Below are 18,907 nucleotides of genomic sequence, written 5' to 3'. Positions count from 1 at the left end.
GTGCTCATTCTTGCTCTCAAATAAATAATATCTTAAAAAAAAAAAAAAAGGTAAAAGGAGAGACCAGAAAAATGTATGCCAACTGTTAGCAGTTAGAATCCGAGTGTTAACAAAGTAACTTTTTTCTTTCTTTTGCTTGTATGAATTTTAAATATAAATTTATGTTGCAATTAATACGTGTTATTTAAAAGGAGACCCTCTGCACATGCACATACACACACAGGAAATGCCAGGCCCAAGGGATGAAAACATCATAATGTGGAGGGGAGGAGACTATGCAGTCCATACGCAGCCTTTCGGAGCTGTAAATTCGTCATCGGCCCAAGTCTTCGGTGGGAGCTTGACGTCCCGTAGGCTGACGCCGTGAGCCGTGGGCTGGCAGACGTCACTGTGATCCCGGCCCGTGGGTGGCCCGTCTGTGGACAGCGACTGGTCCCAGCTGCTTGAGAACATGCAGGGGCGGGGGAGCAGAATTCTGGGCAGAGGGAGCCCTGACTGGGCCCCTTCTGCTCTCCCCCTGCGTGGATGCATGTCATGGTGGCCCCTGGCCAAGTATCCAGAAGGAGTAGTGCTCTTTTGCATTTAATGAAGGGCAGAGGGTCCCCTTTATTGTATCTATGCCAAGGAGATGTTACAATGTCCCTTGACGGGACTTCAGGCAGTGTGGGGCAGAGCCCTAGCTCCCCTGGTGGCTCCGAGGGGTCTTAGGATGCCTGTGAGCCTCCTTGGGCCACCTCGGGGCCACTCCTTGGCCCCACGGCAAGCTGTCACACCAGGGCGTCTGCCACCTGCCCCAGGACCCCAGAAAGGAACCCAGCAATCTGCCAACGCTCCTTGGAGCACCGGGTCCCCCAGGCCAGCTTCTCTGAGGCACGCACCCCACGTGCACCCCACTCTCTCACCGGGCCGCCCTGACCCTGCCTGTCGCCTCTCTCTGTGCTTCCCAGGTGTCTCTAGGGTCCCAGGTTGACCTGCAGAGAAAGAAGAGGCGGGCACCAGCCCCCCCGACGCCGCAGCCCCCGACGCCGCAGCCCCCGACGCCGCCGAGCCCCCTGGTGCCCCCTCGCACGCAGGACAGGGAGGAGAACAGGAAGAGCGCCACGGGTGAGTGCCCCGCGCTGCCGTCTGCACGCCTCTGAGCTTTGCCTTGCGTGGAGTCCCAGCACTGCTCTTAACTCTCGCAGTCACGCCCGCTACAGCAGCATTAACTCGGAAGATACTTATGCCAAGGAAAGAAAGTCTGGAAAGAAGCACTTGAAAGTCCATTTAGTATCTTGCAGGCATATTTTCCGGGCATCGTGCAGGCACGGAGGTGGGGGGGCAGGTGGCAAGGGTGGAGGATGGCAGAGGACGCTGGGGAGGAGACGAGCGGTGCCAGACGCGTGCGTGTGCGCCTGTGTGTGTCTCCCGGATGGAAGGATGAATGTCCTTAGGATGACGTCTGTGTGGGCTGTTTCGAAAGCCCTCTAGTCCCCAGGAGGTTTCTAGATCAGCTGACAGTCATTCCCTAATTTCTTGACCACCCAGTTTGAAATCGACCTCCACTTTTCTATATGGAGCAGACACCCCGATATTTTGGGGAACAACAAACAAAAAGGAAAGAGGATAGAACCGTCCTGTCTGTGACCAGAGAGACCTGTTAGATCATTAAATGCCACCTCTTCGTGTTCCAGGTGGCGGAGAGAGAAGTGGCAGGGGTCTCTAGATCCGCAAGCCAGGAAAGTTTCCTTCAGTTTTAAAACGAGTCAGTATCTGTTGTTCCATTTATGTAGGAGCAGAAGTGGCTCTTGGGGACCGGGGTTTCCCTGTGATGACAGGAGCATCAGCTCATTACAGGCGCCATGCCCGATGCCACTTACTCCATAGGGCACGCTCGTGTTTTGCCCTTGACCCCCTGGCTGTGACCCCCAAAAGGAAGATTCCCAAGGATAAGGGCTTACATTGTCAGTGTCTGAAACTCTAATACGAGCTGCTTGGCTGTGTGTCAGCCTTTTCTTCCCAAGTCAACTCTTCCCCATTCATGTCTCAGCATTTCACCGCCAGGGGATCGATTATCCTAAGGAACCATAGTGTATGTTTCACGTCAGTTCATCCTCTTTGCCAGAGGAAAACACTGCCAGACTGACAGAACCCAGGATCAGCAGCTCTTCCGATTAGCCACATCATCTCCTTTCCATGACGAGACCCCCGTTCTCCCTCCCGAGTTCTCGCCCGCTCTTGTGGTAAACAGCTGACAGCCCTCCAGTTTACGGTTCCTGTTCGCAACTCTAAGACGTGTCCACTTTAGGTGGTAGTGTTCAGGCCTATGAGTCGTGCCAGCCTCCAGGCCAGACAGCCCATTTCAGACCAAGGGAAGGCCTCCCCATCAGCTGGGAAGGACTGGCTGCCGCCTCATGTCCCCATGCTTGGAGGACCTGGCCAAGGTGCAGGTGTTCGGGGGAAGGGGCGGATATTTGGAAACTGAAATCCACATGGACAAGTCCTAAGTCGCTAAGGAGCCCGTTACAGGGAGGAGGGATGGACGGTGGTGATTCACTACTAGTCTCTCTCTCTTGTCCGTCACCTGGTTTGTGAAGATTGAGAAGGAAGCCAGGAACTCCCTTCCAGCTGACAGTGACCTTGAATACTTGGTGAGGTCAGGAGGATGGTAGAAGTCTCGGTAACAATATAAGGGAGACTTCCATCCCCATCAGCAACCCCCATGAAGTAGCAGTACGCTAGCAATACCGCAAGGGGAATTTTTCACCAAAGTCTAGGCTTCACGTTAACAGACACACATGTAACAAGTTTTCCTATTTGCACACCCCACACAAATAAACATCTTTCTATTCAGATACCTAGATATAAGAGGGCAAAAAAATGTTGGAACTTGCACTAAAATAGTATGGGTTGGATTTGGGTCTGACCCAAGTTCCTGGGCAAACAAAAACTAAGCCTTCTGGTAGGGAGAAGCTTTTCCGGTACTACACCTGTCCTTCCCACATGCCTCGCCCTTGAGGGTGCCTTCCTCGGGCCAGCCAGACATGCTCGTCCTGACGACTTGTGGCTTCTTTGCACTTGAGGTGACAAATGATGTCTAGCCATGGGGACATCACTATTCTCCCACATCTAGAGAACTGTAATCAAGAGAAGGAGGAAGTGGATAAAGAAATTGTATTTCTTAATATTTATTCATTAATAACCCAATGGCAGGCATGAAGCACAGAATAAAGTGTTTTTAAAAGAAATCCTAGGAAGTGTGACCTATGGTACAAGTGGTTTACATGCCTTCCTTCTATTAAGTCATTGGCCTTCAAAAATCTTCTTAACAGAAGAAAGTCCTTTTTATAAAAGGGCAAGCGGATTCCCTAGATGTCAACAGCACAAAGAGGGGGCTGCCCCAGGGGGCTCCAGAGGTCAGATGGACAGAAGTGCCACCCCTAACTCTTTGTCCAAGTCGGGACCGTCTTCAAAACAAAGTTTGAAAATCATCACCCTAAACAGTGGGACAGATTGCTGATATAAAATTGAGCTTAAAGAGGTAAGCTGATTTAGGGCTACTTAATCCACAGTAGTTCACAGATACAAAAATAACAAGAGGAAGCTAAAAAAAAAAAAATACTAATCCCTAATAAGAACTTACATGTACAAAAGGAGTTCTTTCAATGCAACAGAGCTGCCGAGGGGGCTTTTAAAAGAATAATTTCAAGCCCGGCATTTGGGAGTAGTAGCGCCTGCCAGAAACACATCGTAAACAAGTAGGTTATTTCCAAACCGGCTCGAGGAGAGGACAGTGTGTGCGTAAAATGTTAAAGCATGAGCGAGGTGGGATTTGATGCCGAGGGACTTTGAATCTGGACCCCGGGCATGGCAGGATTTGTTGGCAGGTGTGTTTGAATCTGGTACGCGGTGAGGCTGACTTTGATACCAGGTGTGGTTGGATTCGGTGCCCTGAGGCTGCGTTTGGTGCCCAGTGAGCCTCAGTTTGGTACCAAGTGCGGCTGGATTTGATACCGGGTGTGGCTGGATTTCGTGGCAGGTGTGGTCGAATTTGATGCATGGTGAGGTTGACTTCGGTACTGAGCACTGTTCCATGTGGTGCCGAGTGTGGTCAGATCTGGCGCCGGGTGTGGCTGGATTCGGTGCCGGGAGTGGTTGGATTCGGTGCCGGGTGTGGTTGGATTCGGTGCCACGAGGTTATTTTTGATGCCCGGGTGAGTGATGGCCACGTGCCTTCCACGGGGGGGCAGAGAGTCTCTGGGTTTAACCTTCTGAAGTCACCCCGTTGATTCCATGTAGGTGTTGGACGGCAGGTGCCACAAAAACCTCCCAGAGGCTCTGCTCGGGGGCCCCCCCAGTTAGTGCTCCCCCCGCCCCCGCCCTACCCTCCTCCCGACACAGACGTGGCGGAGCCTCTCGGCTTTCCTGGGGAGAGTGCTGGTTCCGAGGCCTCGGACCTGAGACCCACACGTACGTGCCTCTTGTTTTCTTTCCCATACATGTCGACTTCCCGTCTCTCTGCTCACCTGTGTCAGGGCTGGGTTTCCAGACTTTCCGTTCTTGCCTTGGGGTGTTTGTGACGTTCTGCTCCAGCCTTCCTTTCTAAATGCCCGAAGCAGTGTGTCCAATTTCACAGTGAATGCGCTCGGAATGCCTTGCAGGTGCTCGTAAAGAATGACTTCACGCATTAATCATTCACCCCGAGGTCAGACCCTGGCCGCAGTCACACTGTGTGGGTGAAGACAGGCAGCTCGGAGCTGCTCTCTCTCAAGTTAGAACTGACCTCAGAACGTCTGCAGATAGCGAGAGCCCACTCAGCTCTTGCGGGGACTCAGCAATTATGGGATTTTGTTGGTGAGCTCACTCCGGCAAGCCGCGAGGGCAGAGGGGAGCCGTGTTCAAGACCGGGGGGTCTTGAAGACTTATGAAGGAGGACCTTTGAATCATAAGGCCAGCGACCAAGCAGTAGGAGTGCTACCCTGCAGAAAGGGAAACTGAGGCAGCAGAAAGGGAATCAGCTTGAGTTCCTTCTAGCAATAGCCAGAATTAAAGTCTCATTGTTTTCTACTTCTTGTCATACCCTGGCTGAGACCCGGCTGTCTTTGTTGTCTCCCGAGATTTCTTTCTGACCTCCAGAAATACTGTGCACAGCACTCCTGCTCCCGGGGGGTCATCATTTCATATGTTTAACCATATGTATTCCGATGGCACCATTGGCACGGGAAGCCCGTGCGCACCCCTTTAAGGATGGCTCAGTGCTGCTTCATTGTAAAGGGACACAGTCCTGGACCACAGGACCTGTGGATCCTGGTGGCGGGGGGGGGGGGGGGGGGTTCCGTGGGGGAGGAGGGGCTGAGGAAAAACAGCAAAGCTGAAGGCAGTCAGGGGAGGGCGGCAAGACCAGCAGACCGTGGAACCTGTGTGGATGGGACACCCGGGCCTCGCACGCTCGCCCACACCCGAACTGATGCTGACCTGCCGATCCCCACTTCTTCCCAGGCCTCCTTGCCCTCGGGGGCGCCGCCGGTGTGCGGCGTCTGCTGGGGAGACGGGCAGGCGAGATCTGGGAGGGCTGCTCCCCAAGGCGAGCGTCAGGTGTGGGGAGGAGAGCTTCCTCCTGCCTCTCTGCAGGGCTGTGGAGTCATTTCCCAGCCCGCCCTCGGGGAGAACGGAACCGGGCAACAGACAAAGGATGGGGCTCCCCATCTTCTGGCTTCATGGCCCCATCCCCCACCCGCCCCGGGGCCGTGATATTCTCCCCACGCGGTCATATCCCCAGACACGTGTCATCAGACTCCCCTTAGCCCTCGGGTCATAACCCCTTCCCCTTCTCCCCCCCTCTCGTCCCCAGGACCCGAGTGAAGGAGGAGCAGGAGGATTGGGGGAGGGGACCCCGTGAGGTATTAGCGCCAGGCCATGCCGGAGGGGGTGGGCCTCCACCAAGGGCCCCCTCCTGCTGCTCCCGCCTCCTCACTGCTCCTGCCCCAGAGCTGCACGCCTCCAACCCGGAGCTTCTCTTTCCCCCAGTGCACAGAACCTTGCTGACCACTTTGGGCAGCACTGAACCCAGGAACTGCTGCCCAGCCAGGCGGAAAGCGACCTGCCTTCTTCGCCCCCGGACCTCACAGCCGTGGAGGAAAACAAACCCTCTGTTGTCATGTCTCATGGTTTCACAAAATGTTGGAATCTGGGCATCCCTTCCACCTGTCGCAAGGGAGCTACGGGCTGTTGGCGCCCAACTGCTGGCGGTGAATTTGGGGCCCTTGACTCCCCTTCCCGTCGGGCTTCTGGCGACTCGCAGCTGTGTGGAAGGAAACTGCGTGGAGACGTCTGTATGGCAGCCGCGCGCTCTCGCCCATCTCCTCCTGAGTTCGGGGTTAGGCCTGCGTTCCTTGCACGAGAAGTGATGCGCTTCGGGGGAGACGGGCCCGGAGTACTGGCGAGGGCTGGGTGCTCCACGAGGCGTGTCACACGTGACATCTTGCTCAGTCCCCACCGCAGCGTGGGGTGTAGGTTCTGTCACTGGGAGAAACTGAGTCAGAAGGACTCGTCCCTGGCGAGGGTCTCACTGCAGACTAGGGTTAGCAGGAATTCTCATGAGGGTATCTCGACCGTCTACCCTCCCCCACAATTTTCCCCACCATTCCAGAAACTCCCCCGGGGACGTCTTTGGCTTTGCACACTCCTTGTTACTTCTCCAGCAGGTGGTAGAGTCCACTCAGGTTGTTAAAAACAGGAACCATGCGTGTTGTTGAAGGCCGTGAGCCTGGAGGAGCTGACAGGGGCTGCTCTGTCCACGGACGGACGGAGATACAAGAAGATGTGAAATGGGTCGGATACGGCACCACCCTTCCCTCTGATGTCTCTCCAGAACTTTCGGTTCTGGCCGATCCCCCGCCCTGACCCTGACCCTGACCCTGACCTCCGTAGGATCTTGGTGCAGCCCCCATTCTCATGCGTTGCCGGCGTACCCCCTTCGCTGATGCCAACATTCCCTTCTACCGCCGGCCGTCCCCAGCTGACCAGAGAGCTCGCGGGGTGTCAGGCCCCAAGCCCAAGTGCGGATGCCTCATTTCCGTCTTCAGGCCGAACGTGTTACCTATACTTGACACATGGCCGTGAAAACCCCGTTCACCTGCAACAAAGTCAAACAGAGAAGACCGTGTGTTCTAGATCAGTGCCACATTTATCTGCGACCCCTGCGCTCTTTGTGAACCAACGAATGGTTTGTGGGCGGAAGAGATGCCGTGACCATCTGCTGATATGTGTGTCTGACTGAGGAGGCCCCTGTAGGCAGCCCGTCCCCCAGCTCCCCCTGGGTAGACCCAGCCTGGCCATCAGAAGGATGTGATCTCTGCGTGCTCTAGCCACACACCCCGCCAGGGTCTCAGGAACGCTTCCTGCCACACGTTCAGTCCCAACTCGGCCCCGTCCAGGGTGTTTACTCTCTACCCCCCATGCTGTATCACACACACTGGTTTAAGCAACGTGGAGGCCTCGCCAGTCTTATTCATGTCTGTTCCGTTGGCCAACAGGATGCCTGACACACAGCATAGCCTCAATAGCAGAATATACCAAAATACGTGTCCCTGTGTGTTGTTGAGTATCAGTTACAATGATACACACTGCTCCATTCAGCTGCATCGAACTGAGACACGTTCCAGGCTAAAGGGCATCCAGCACCAGCTCAGCTCTGTCTACGGGATACTTTCCACAGAGTCAGCCACAAACCCCCATCGCGGTCGTACTCAAGAAAGACATGAGGATCTCAGTAACTCTCAGCATCCCAGCATCCTCCTCTTTCTTATTTGTTTCCTGCTCTGGCCCACTAGGACACCTTCGGTTGTGTGGCGGGGACCGCTAGTGGCTCCCAGTGGTCCCCACCTCCTGTGTTCACCCCCTTCTGTAATCCTCTCCCCGTGAACATGGACTGGATTTAGTGACGAACGCCAATGAACAGAATATGGCGGAAGCCGTGGGGTGCCTCTTGTCACTTCTGAGATTGGGTTAAAAAAAAGACGGTGGCTTCCATCTTGGATTCCCTCTCTCCCTCGCTCCCTCTGAGGAAAGTCAGCTGCCATGTTGAGAGCCGCTCTCTGGGGAGATCCACGAGGCAAAGGACTGAGGGAGCCTCTAGCCACCAGCCAGCGAGGGACTGATTCTCAGCCCACTGACCATGAGATCGGAGTCCCGCCAACTCCCGCTGGAGTGAGCCTGGAAGCAGGTGCTCCCTCAGCAAATCGCACAGTTGAGACCACCGCCCAGGGGAACCTCGGCTGCAGCCGTGCGAGAGACCTGGTCTCAGAGGCAGCCGGCCCAGCCCACAGAAACTGTGACATAATTCACACTTACTGTCTTAAGCCTCTGCATCTTGAGGTAGTGTGATCTGTAGCGACAGATCACCAGGATAAGCTGAACGTAAGAGAAACCCCTCTCAAGCCCACCTCCACAGTTGGGGCACCCCTCATCTCCTGGAACTGGAATCCCGAGTGAGACACACTTCAGCAAAGCCTAATATAGTCACCAGGGACTGAGGCTTTTTCAGTGTTTGCTCTACATCATGTTGGGGGTCAACCCCGTCTTCAGGCTGGTACTAAGGGGGCTTTTCAGAGGAGGAAGAGAGATGATCTCTTCTAATGGTTGCGTGTTGAACTTTCCTAGATGTCCCCACCGCAGTTTCTGTTCTGTGTCATTGACCACCGTCGGGGAATACACTGCCCCAATGTCTGGTGAGAACGGAGTCACCCAAGGTGATGGGAGCCCATCCCGACAGTTGGGGACAGGATCAACTTCCTCCAGCATGTGGAAGTCCCTGGCCCGTGCCAGAGCTCCGTGAACTGGAAATGTCTGGAATCCATGACATGTAAACAGCCCACAGCATCCCCTGTGATACTCGGGTCACAACCCTGGGTTTGGTTGTGTCCTGGAGCTCGTCGGGCATGTTGTCAGTGGGTGCAGAGAGAGGACCACGAAGCAGTGGGGGAGATGAAGTAGACAGAACACAGCCTTTTCCAAGTCAGCCGGGGGGCAGTGTGACGTGTGGGTGCCCAGAGCTCGTGGACTTGCTGTCACCCCCTGGGGCAGAAGTGGGACTCCTCTCCCCCGGGTCCCGCTGTCAGCTCTTCCTGGCAGCTGTGGCCGGGATGGCCTGTGGAGTCTGAGGTGGCGTATACTTATTGCACATGCAGGAGGAAAATGCCTGAACTGTGTGAGGTCTCAGAACCTTACGGCACAAAGTTCACCACGAGTATAATTATAGTGGCAGTGGAACGGGGCTTCCCGGGTCTGTCTTCTGAACCCCTTTTGTTTCATACGAATAAGCTTCCTACTAACCTTCCCGCGTCTAATCATGTATGAGGCGCTTCGGGTGCATGGCTGAGCCGGTATACTTGTGCACGTGGAGTTTTTAATCCCTGCAACATTCTAATCAGCGTGCTTTCTGCTGACATTCAATTTCAGGGGAGCCTTCCTTGTGAATGGGCACGATGGACTCTGTGTCACTAGTTGCACGGAGCTGTGTGTTCCCAAGATCTGCAGAGCTAGTTTTGACTGTGCCTCTAACAAGTCACCCCTTACATATCCCAGTGAGAAGACCCTGGAGATGTAAAGATCACTGCGTATAGAGTTTGAATTACAGATCCTCGGTGGCCTTGACATTTTACAGTTAAACCGTTCAACGACTGTCCTTTTATTAGACAGTTTCCAGTGATGGGTTCCAGTAAACCAGTTTCCCTTGGGTATACATCGCTGGGATGACTGGCAAAGGATTTTGAAGGCATGCAGGAAAAATGGGTCCCTGTCCCCCTGTCTAAGTGACCTGTCTGGTCACAGCACCAACTAGCAACACCGTGGAGATTTCTAGGTGGTTGATTTTCAATCTGTGATTAAGTAGCCTGTACTGAAGAATTTTAAGGAAATTCTAAAATAGGGAAATTAAAGGAGAGAAATTAGCTAGCCATTTTCAATTAGAAATGGTACTTTGAGGTTGCTTCATACAAAATTCATAATGATCATAATTCATATTTTAGGCAGAGTGACTCAGCAGGAGGACTGAGAATGTAGGAGTACATTGGGCACAGCTCTGTGGTTTATGGCCAATGGCTGTAATCAAATCCCCACATTCTGGGCCAGAGGCTTGCTACCGGCCCTGGCTCTGTGATCAGCCGTGAATTTGCCTGAGCGCAGAGCAGAAAGCAGGAAAAGATAGGCAAGATTTTGCTGACGCCCCTCCATTGAGACCAGTCCTCTGTTGACTGTCACCCAACATTGGACTCTAAAATCCGAACCAAAATTAGACACTTTGCCTATCTCAAAACAAAGCAGTTAATCGTCAAGCTCGTGACACAAAGACAATTCTGGAAGTCTCGTTTGTGAGGAAGGCACCCTTGAAGCTTGGCAGGTGTGTGGACTTCAGAGCGAGCCTAGGGAAGCACTCTCGCCCTGGTCTGGTGTTTGTTTGCCATCTTCCTTCCCGGGGCAGGAGAGCCGGCCACACAGCCGCTCCCGCTGCCATGGGAAAGGGCAAGCGTCCAGGAAAACAGGAAGTGGGTAGTGAGCAAATAGAAGGAAACTGGTGATTGTGGGAGCAGAGCCTGTCCCTACTCAGAAGTGTGTTGGAAAAAAAAAAAAAAAATGGAACAGCATCTTTAGCCTGTTGTTATTGTACCTTGAAAACCATGAAATCCACCCAACAGGAGCTGAAAACTGACCGCTACTTGGAAGCAAAGCAGTGAGAATCACGATAGGGTTACAGGTAGCATTTTTAAAACTCCCTGCACTTCTTCCCTTTGCCAGTTATTTCCCAGCACTTTATTTACAAGCTGCTATGTCCCTGACCCAAGACAGAACTGAAGAAGTTAGTGACAAGTCAGTGCAACAGGTGTGGGCTGGACCCGGCTCACACCAGCTAGTGAGGACAGACTGTTGACATCTCCGGAACTTTGCAAGGCAATCGCTAAACAGAACTATTATTAAAAAGTCAATTATGTAAGCTAAAAAGTAATACAAAAAAAATAGAACACTATTGAAAATTAATCACTTCTCATGATTTTTCGATGTTACTATTTCGGGATTTTGAGGTTATATACTTCTATGATTCAAGAACTTTGTGACAGTGAAAATATAATAGTGCTACTGTACATCCCTTTCCCAATGCTACATTCAGCGACTGGCGTCCATAGCCAGAAATCAGTCATAGGAGGTTAAGGGAACAGAGGGTTATAGAGAATTTACAGCCGACAGGGGGGCCTGGGTGGCTCAGTCGGTTAAGCGCCCAACTCTTGATTTCGGCTCAGATCATGATCTCAGTGTCGTGAGTTCAAGCCCCACTTCACACTGGGCACTCAGCACTGGGTCTGCTTGTCCCTTTCCCTCAGCTCCTCCCCCCACTCTCTCTCTTTCTCATAAATAAATAAAATCTTCAAAATAAATAAATAACTCCCACTGTTTAAAAAAAAGAATTTACAACAAAGAGTATCGCATATTTTATTATCACTTGTCAATTTTGTGCTATCCATGCTTTAGATCAGTAAAACTTTATCCATCAGTCTATTGATGGATCGATCTATCTGTCCCTCTTATTTTTTCCCAAGAGCTGGTTCCTAATCATTTACCAACCTCCCCCTGCAAAGGAAGAGCAAATAGAAGTAGGGATGCCAGCAGCAGACTCAGCTCTGGTTTTCATAAACTATTTGCCAAGCCCCGTGCTGGCCCAAGAATTTCAACGGGGGTCTTTGTCTCCTGAAACTTTAACTTGTAACATGAGGTCAGGTTAGGCAGAAAAAAAACCCTTTTTTTTTTTAACATCAACAGATCTGAGGACTTTTTTTCTGAATTCATCCAAATTTAAATTCTCTGCAGAAGTAAGGAAAAGACAGCTTGATTTTTCAGGATTGTTGTTAAATATCATTATTCGTTCAAGAGCGAATAGAATAGAAACAAAGCATTCGCCGGCCGACACTGGTCTTCTAGATTATTGTTTTAGGATTTGTCTGAGATGGTGTGAATTCAGACACAGCCCTTCTTTATGTTAAGTCCTGTCCCTGAGACCTTCACAGGCTTAAGCTACTTGCATAGAATGGCCCTTTTTCTCCAATGGGTCAGCCTCCCACTGAGAAGCCCCCGGAAGGGGTTTTCTCCTCAGAACGGTAGATCTCAACACGCATGTACGGTGCGATCTTTCTCCAGCTCCGCAAATCGATCTGTATTTTCTCAGTTGATGCCTGAGCCCTGCTCAGGAACGGCATTATCAAGGTTGAGATGGCTTGGTCTGCCATGGAGGGTGTCATGAAACAATATTACCGATTCTCCCCTGGAGCTCGGCGACGAACTCGGACTTTTTGCCAAATAGTGACAAAAGGCTTCTGCCTGCCAGCTGCCCAGCCTCTCTACCCACAAGGTCTTTGAAGTTGTAGCAAATCCGAATAATTGTATTTGACAGCCTAAGAGACAACAGTGGTTTCTGTGATGCTTATGGTCTAGCTCTTCCTAGGGGCAGAACTGTGTCTGTTGGATCGGTAGACCTTTCTATCAGCTGACATCCACAAAGACTAGGAGGAACCAGAAGAAAAAATAATCACACAAAGTGGCCAATACATCACTTTCTACGCAGGTTCCGTCTCCAGGGGCTGGAAGGGGAATGATGATGGCCATGTTTATTTTGCCAGAGTTTGTCTTCATATGTTGCCGTTTATTTTCCCCACAGTTTATTGCTGTGCTTCGTTCCCTACTCATGCCAAGCGCTTCTGACAGATGGCCCTTCCTGGAGCTCCGCACCTCTGACTTTCCCCATGCCTCTGCTATCCTGATTTCCGTTCTCCTGTTCTTCTACCTGTCAGCGTAAAAGGGCTCATTTGTACCCCTGCAGTCTACTTTCTCTAGAATTTACATATATATGCATAAACAACAGAGATTGCGTGACCGACGTTCGTACCCCCTCACAGGGGGTAAAGCCTTTTCTGTGCAGATTCTAGGTTGAGGACCTTGACCTATCCGAAATTACCCTTTCACAGGTTCTTGGGTATGATTCTGTTAAGGGTCTTACTTTATTCTGATTCATCATTACATTAATACATTATTACTTTGTATTTTCTTTATTTGATACTCAGTTGCAGAATACCTTCTCCATTTAAAGTAGATTGTGTCCACGAGTGACCATGTGGTCAATTTAGATACACCTGAAATATTCTGCCTACCTGGTGAAACTTAAGTGCCTAAAATACGTGAACTACACATATGTGTAGGAACTCACAACTCGTACACACACACACACGTATGTACACACACATACACGCATACACATACATACATTCAGGGATACATAGGACCCAACTTTTTAAGTGTTTCTCAGATCTTCCTATTCCTGTGTTCTCTGCCACGTAGACCGTTTACAAAAAGAAAACAGAGGAAGGAGGTTGTGTCTCGCTTCATCTGATAATTATCCATTCAGTCCTTCACCCCCATTTACTCAGCGAATGCTGAGAACTTGCTTGATCCCGGGCACTGTGCCAACATTGGGGACTGTTATGTGCAGAACGCATGGCCTCTGCCCTTGGATTTTACTTGCCTGCGGCTCCCCACGCACGTGAAAAGAAGTAATGATGTTTCCACCGGATGAACGCTAGTCTGGAGGTTTGCCCAAGTGGTAAAGACGCTCGTGGGTATGACGACCATGTCCACATGGGTGTGCTGCCTCCCTTTCTGGAGTGCGAGATCCCTTTCTCATCTTGGGAAAACCCAGCTTGTTATGGAGAACGAGTCACCTCAGCCGTCCTCCAACAGACAGAGCAGGTGGAAAAAATCATGTTAAGACTCGGGATTTATGAAGAACGACTTGCTTGCTTTGGTTAACTTTGGTCGTTGTGCAGAGACGCACTTGAACGGGAGAGGTTTATCATGATTCTCTCCAGAAGATTTTTTTAAAATGTTATTGCTCAAAGGAAGACAAAAAAAAATCAGTGAGTGTTTTTTACTTGTATGACTGTTGTCTGGTTGATCACAATAAAACTATTAGCGATGGTTAAGGTAGGAATTGTCACAGCTGACATTGGTATTAATAATTAAGAAATACAAGCTAGAGCTTACAGAAATAGATACCTAGAGCTGGATAGAACCAATCTAGTGCCATGTGTTGGTGGAAAAAAGCCTAGAAAGTTACAGAAATTACTCACAAGGAAAGAGAGAACAAGTTAGTGTCTTTTTGTCTTGTTTGTTTGTTGTGTGTGTGTGTGTTTTCTTTTTTTGCATTGAAATAAAGAACTTTTGTCTGACAAGTAGCAATCACTTGACCTCAATCATTAAGTGGAGGAAGTCTAAACAAGAAAAGGTAATGTTTACCTCAGTGTCGGTGAGAGCATTAGGATTTATGACCCAGACATTAAGATTGTAGAAGATTGTATATAATTACAGCAATGAGCATTTGTGTGAGAAGCAGCTATTATGCTGAAGCAAAAAGGGCAGTTGAAAATCTTAAAGCAAAAAAGGAGACCAGGGAGAGGTGATCTTACTCATAGAATTATTGGTTATGAAAACAGAAGCTATGAAGAGACATATGTCAAACTCTACCATAAACAAGAGGACATCGATGTGTACGTGTGGATGCAGGGCACAAACTAGCATTAAACCAATTCACATGACGACTAGAATCAGCCATAGAGTTAGCCAAAGACTTGTTTGTTTGTTTGTTTGTTTTAATCTCAGGACTCTCTTGCACTATGAGGGCCTGATACACAGCTGGGGAAAATGCAGGGCAATTTGATGACCAGATTTTGAAATCTACATGTGTCATGACACCGCACTAAGCAGCATTAGAATCTTCCAAGTATCGGATTAACTCAGCAAAACCTTTTTACCCCAGGCTTTTGCATTTCAGAGAAGTTTTCCTTTCTGGTTCACCCGAGAGCCCATCCCTTCTGGGGGTTTTCATGCTCCATAGAAGTCAGGGGGAGAACTGTGTCTTTGGTCCATAGCTGACACATGCTATCAAGAGTGACAGTAAAAGGGGCACCTGGGTGGCTCAGTGGGTTAAAGCCTCTGCCTTCGGCTCGGGTCATGATCCCAGGGTCCTGGGATCGAGCCCCGCATCGGGCTCTCTGCTCAGCGGAGAGCCTGCTTCCTCCTCTCTCTCTCTGCCTGCCTCTCTGCCTACTTATGATCTCTGTCTCTGTCAAATAAATAGATAAAATATTTTTTAAAAAAATTAAAAAGAGTGACAGTAAAAGAAAACAAATTTGAGGCCATTCACATTTTCTAAGTAGAGACACAGATGCAGCCGACCTGGCAGCTGGCTCGTGTGCCCGCTGGTTGACAGAGGAACCCTCAAGAGTATGAGTTCTGTAGCAAGTGCGAAGGTAAAAGGAAAATTAGCTCTGTGCTATCTTTCAACTACAACTGGCATAAATTCTTCTATTTTTATCAGAGACAATAGCATAAATTCTTCCATTTTCATCAGAGAATATCAGCAATGGGTAGTAGAACATGCTGTAATTCCATGCAGTCCTACTTAGGAAAATTCTAAAATGATTTAGTTGTCGATAAATGCTCCTGGTTCTGCAGATGAAGCAGTTTGGGAAAATCTTCACACAGTTGACTCACTGGCCTTTTATTGTGGCTCCCGTTACGATCACTCACACGTTGCACCTGCGTGGTGAAGCTCACGGACTGCCCATCATCATCACTTGCTACTATGTGTTCGCAACTTCCGTACCTGAGGGAACCTGATTTGAAACATGTCCACATGTGGAACATGTCCACGTGTGGACCAAGGTTTCCTTTCACAAAACACACTTTTCTATCATAGAAACAGGACTGCCTCTTCGGAACGGGTGAGAGGAGGTGAGGGCCCCGCACTCAGGTATGGAAGGCGTCTTGAGTCAGCCAACTCTCCATCGTGCAAGAGCTAATCCGCTCACGGCGCACTTCTGTACCCCCCGAGTAGCGTGTGTGCGCACGTGTGCGTGTTTTAACTACTTCATCACTCATACCCAAGGAATGCGAAGCAGGAAGAAAACTCAAAATTGTTTTGGCCCTTATTAGTCACCATGGTAAAACAACAACCGCCAAACTTCGAACGCTTCAGTGAAGGTGAAGGTTCCAGTCTTAAGAGAAATGCGTCTTGGAGCTCTCTGTGGCTTATTTGTGGTTTATTATGTGGTTCCCATACTTCGTTTGTTACCAATACAAACACCGAACTCGTAACCCTTCTACCAAAAGCTCTGTTCCCTGGAAACTGCGAGATTAAATTCATCATCACTTTCTGTGTTTATTTTGCCCTTCAAGACTTTCTATAACCTTTCTCTTTCTTTCTTAAGAAAATAATAAATTTTTATTACCGAGGGTGAAGCTGTGTAAATGTCAGAAGGTTGAATCTTCCCATCTCCTCCTGTGAAGAAAAAAATGAAAAGAGATGAAAGATTCTGAGATTATTTAGACCGGCTATGTTGTTTCTAGGGCAATAAATGTGCTGCCCAGCCTTTAGGGAGTAAAGGGAGGGGGAGGGGAATAGACAAACATATCGTCTAACTCAGAACACAGTGGCCAGCGTGCATCACCCTTTTTCCTTTGGCTTGTGAAGAATGAGCATTGATGAGAAAACAAATCTTTCCATGCTTTGAGTGAATTGGGACTGGTAAATGAGGAATTTAAAGACTTCGGAATAGCACAAATTCTAAATTAAAAGGAGAAAATGGACAGCAGGTGGCCATGTCTGGCCTACAGACGTGCCCCCTTGGCTGAGTGGCGTTGCCAGTATTAAGTTAGATTTGCCCCCCAAGTTCTGATGCCTCTGGAATGTGTAAAGAGCCTTCCTTCTGTGTGGTCTCCCCTTCTTTCAAGGCTGGGAGCGCACCCCACACCGCACACGCCACCCTCTGCACAGCCCCACCGCCCTGGGAGCGGGAGCCTTTGATTTATCATTAGCCTGGGGCTGCTGTTTGACCACAAGAGAATGGAAGGGAACATGCTTGTGTCTTGCAGTCAAGCTCTAGACTCTACGTGGACCAAAGTGGAGAGAAAAAGCACAAACCTATAGAGCAGCCATTTTAAGAAAAATGAGAGAAGGTCCATTCTTGGTGGGAGTGAAGACCATTTGTACCTCTGGCCTGTTCCTCTCATTGACATTTCTGCCTAACCCTTGCGGGGTTGGCTTTGCACCCTTGGTCTCAGTCACCTTTCTCTGCCCCGTCTTCTCTCCTGCAGGCAAGCCCCAGGTCATTGCCTACAGGCACAGACAGGGTTGACAGAGCCAGCTGGGGAAGGTGCTGGAAGGCAGCGCCTGCCTCCGGGGAGTGCCAGCCCCTTTCCTGTCCCTCTCATTGCTGTTGTCGCATGAATAAGGACAGAGTGGTACCCTGCACAGGACCAGGGTGTGCTGAGGGTGAGGGGTTCCCAAGTCAGTGACAGGGTATGTGGGAAGACTCAGTTCATTAAGTACGGTGAATATAAGGGAACAGTAAATGGTTTTAGATTGAGATTTTTAATCTCTAGTAGTGAAATGGTGAGTCTCCATTGAATACGGCAAGTTGAAGTAGAGAAAGAAAATTGATGAGATTTTGTTGTTTTTATGTTTTATTTTTTTAGCAGTTTTACCGACATGTAATTGGCACATCCTCACAGACTTGTGTACACTGGTGAAACCATTGACACAATCAAGATAGTAAACATCCAGCACCCCCCCACCAGCTTCCCCGTGCCCTCTGTAGTTGTATTTAATCTGTACGTAAGTGTGTGTGTGTGCGCGCGCGTGCACAGAAATGGAACGTCAGACACTTAACTACACAGATAACCTTATGACAGTTCTGTAAATTAATGGGAAAAGAAACTCACAAAATGTAATTTTTAATAGTCAAAATTCTAAGTCAATTGAGAAACAAAGTTCTACGGTAATTAATTAGGTAATTGTTAAAATGTAGAACAGCAAGTGTTCGAACTGGCGATGTCTGTCATAGGGTTGGTTACGTATTGATCTGATGGGAGGGAAAACCAGTCACAACACTTTTAGTCAAAGCAGTAGTTGGAATGAGTTATCTGGAAATGTCAGCACACGCACTCTTGTGCACACACAAGCCACTGAACTGTTTCTCCTCTATCCAGATTTTCAGGAGGAAACAAAAAGCTTGTTCTTCGACGTGTAATTTTCTCCTGCTAAAGAGGCATGAGTGTGTGAGTGAAGCCACACCCTGGGTGAATTCAGCCCTGAGGAGCCCAGCTTCGCATCTCAGGGGAGGTGCGGGAGCCGCTGGCTGCATCAGGGATCAGCCACCTGCTGACCTCAGCCCTCTCCCCTGGGTTAGCAAGCAGCCAAGGACGGGGCGGGGGGGGGGGGGTTCTTACCCGTCGGGGTGGAGCTTCCAGGGCCACCAGTATCTGTCCCTGCCTACTTCAACCACCAGGGGGAGCCCTGATTATCCTATGTTTGGAAGGTGGTGGGGAAATGGAAACAAAGTTACAGGTAACAATCGTCAGGGCTTCAAGTTTATGCCCATCTTGAATTGTAGAGCTGGCTTTAGGGACCCTGTCGTCAGTTTTCCTCATAAAAGACAGTGCGGGACGCAGCAGTAGCTGCGCATTTTAGACAGACACCGACCCCGCTCTGTGCCCCATCCCCCACTTGGCCTCACTTCCATCCCTCACAGAGGGTCCCTGACCCCATAGGCATGTCAGTTTGAGTCCCTGCTCTAGTCAAATTGAAGCGATAAAGTCATTCAAGCCCTCGTTTAAAAAAAAAAACAGAAAAATATAGGGTCGTCTGGGTGGCTCAGTGGGTTAAGCATCTGCCTTTGTCTCAGGTCATGATCCCAGGGTCCTGGGATTCAGTCCTACATCAGGCTCCTTGCTCAGCGGGAGTCTGCTTCTCCCTCTGCTTGTGCTGTCTGTGTATGTGTGTCTCTCTCAAATAAACAAATAAGATCTTAAAAAAAAAAAAAAAACAGAA

At 49.8% G+C, this 18,907-nt stretch overlaps 1 protein-coding gene across 6 annotated transcripts in view; it reads left to right on the top strand.

The window, feature by feature from the left end:
• COBL (cordon-bleu WH2 repeat protein) overlaps positions 1-18,907 on the top strand; it is a 262,604-nt gene that overhangs the window by 195,758 nt on the left and 47,939 nt on the right. For 3 of the 6 annotated variants that reach the window (XM_080818254.1, XM_080818253.1, XM_080818252.1), the window contains 2 exons: positions 948-1,104; positions 4,279-4,449. In XM_080818254.1, coding sequence (XP_080674380.1) covers positions 948-1,104; positions 4,279-4,449 — 328 coding nt within the window. Of the gene's footprint in view, positions 1-947; positions 1,105-4,278; positions 4,450-12,682; positions 14,255-18,907 lie in introns of those variants that run through there. The other 3 variants (XM_080818257.1, XM_080818256.1, XM_080818255.1) reach the window with 1 other exon arrangement.

The sequence above is a fragment of the Martes martes genome (genome assembly GCF_963455335.1).
Source record: "Martes martes genome assembly, chromosome: 11".
Classification (NCBI taxonomy): Eukaryota; Metazoa; Chordata; class Mammalia; order Carnivora; family Mustelidae; genus Martes; species Martes martes.
Note: the sequence above shows the minus strand (reverse complement) of the source record. Positions and strands in the feature narration are given on the sequence as shown.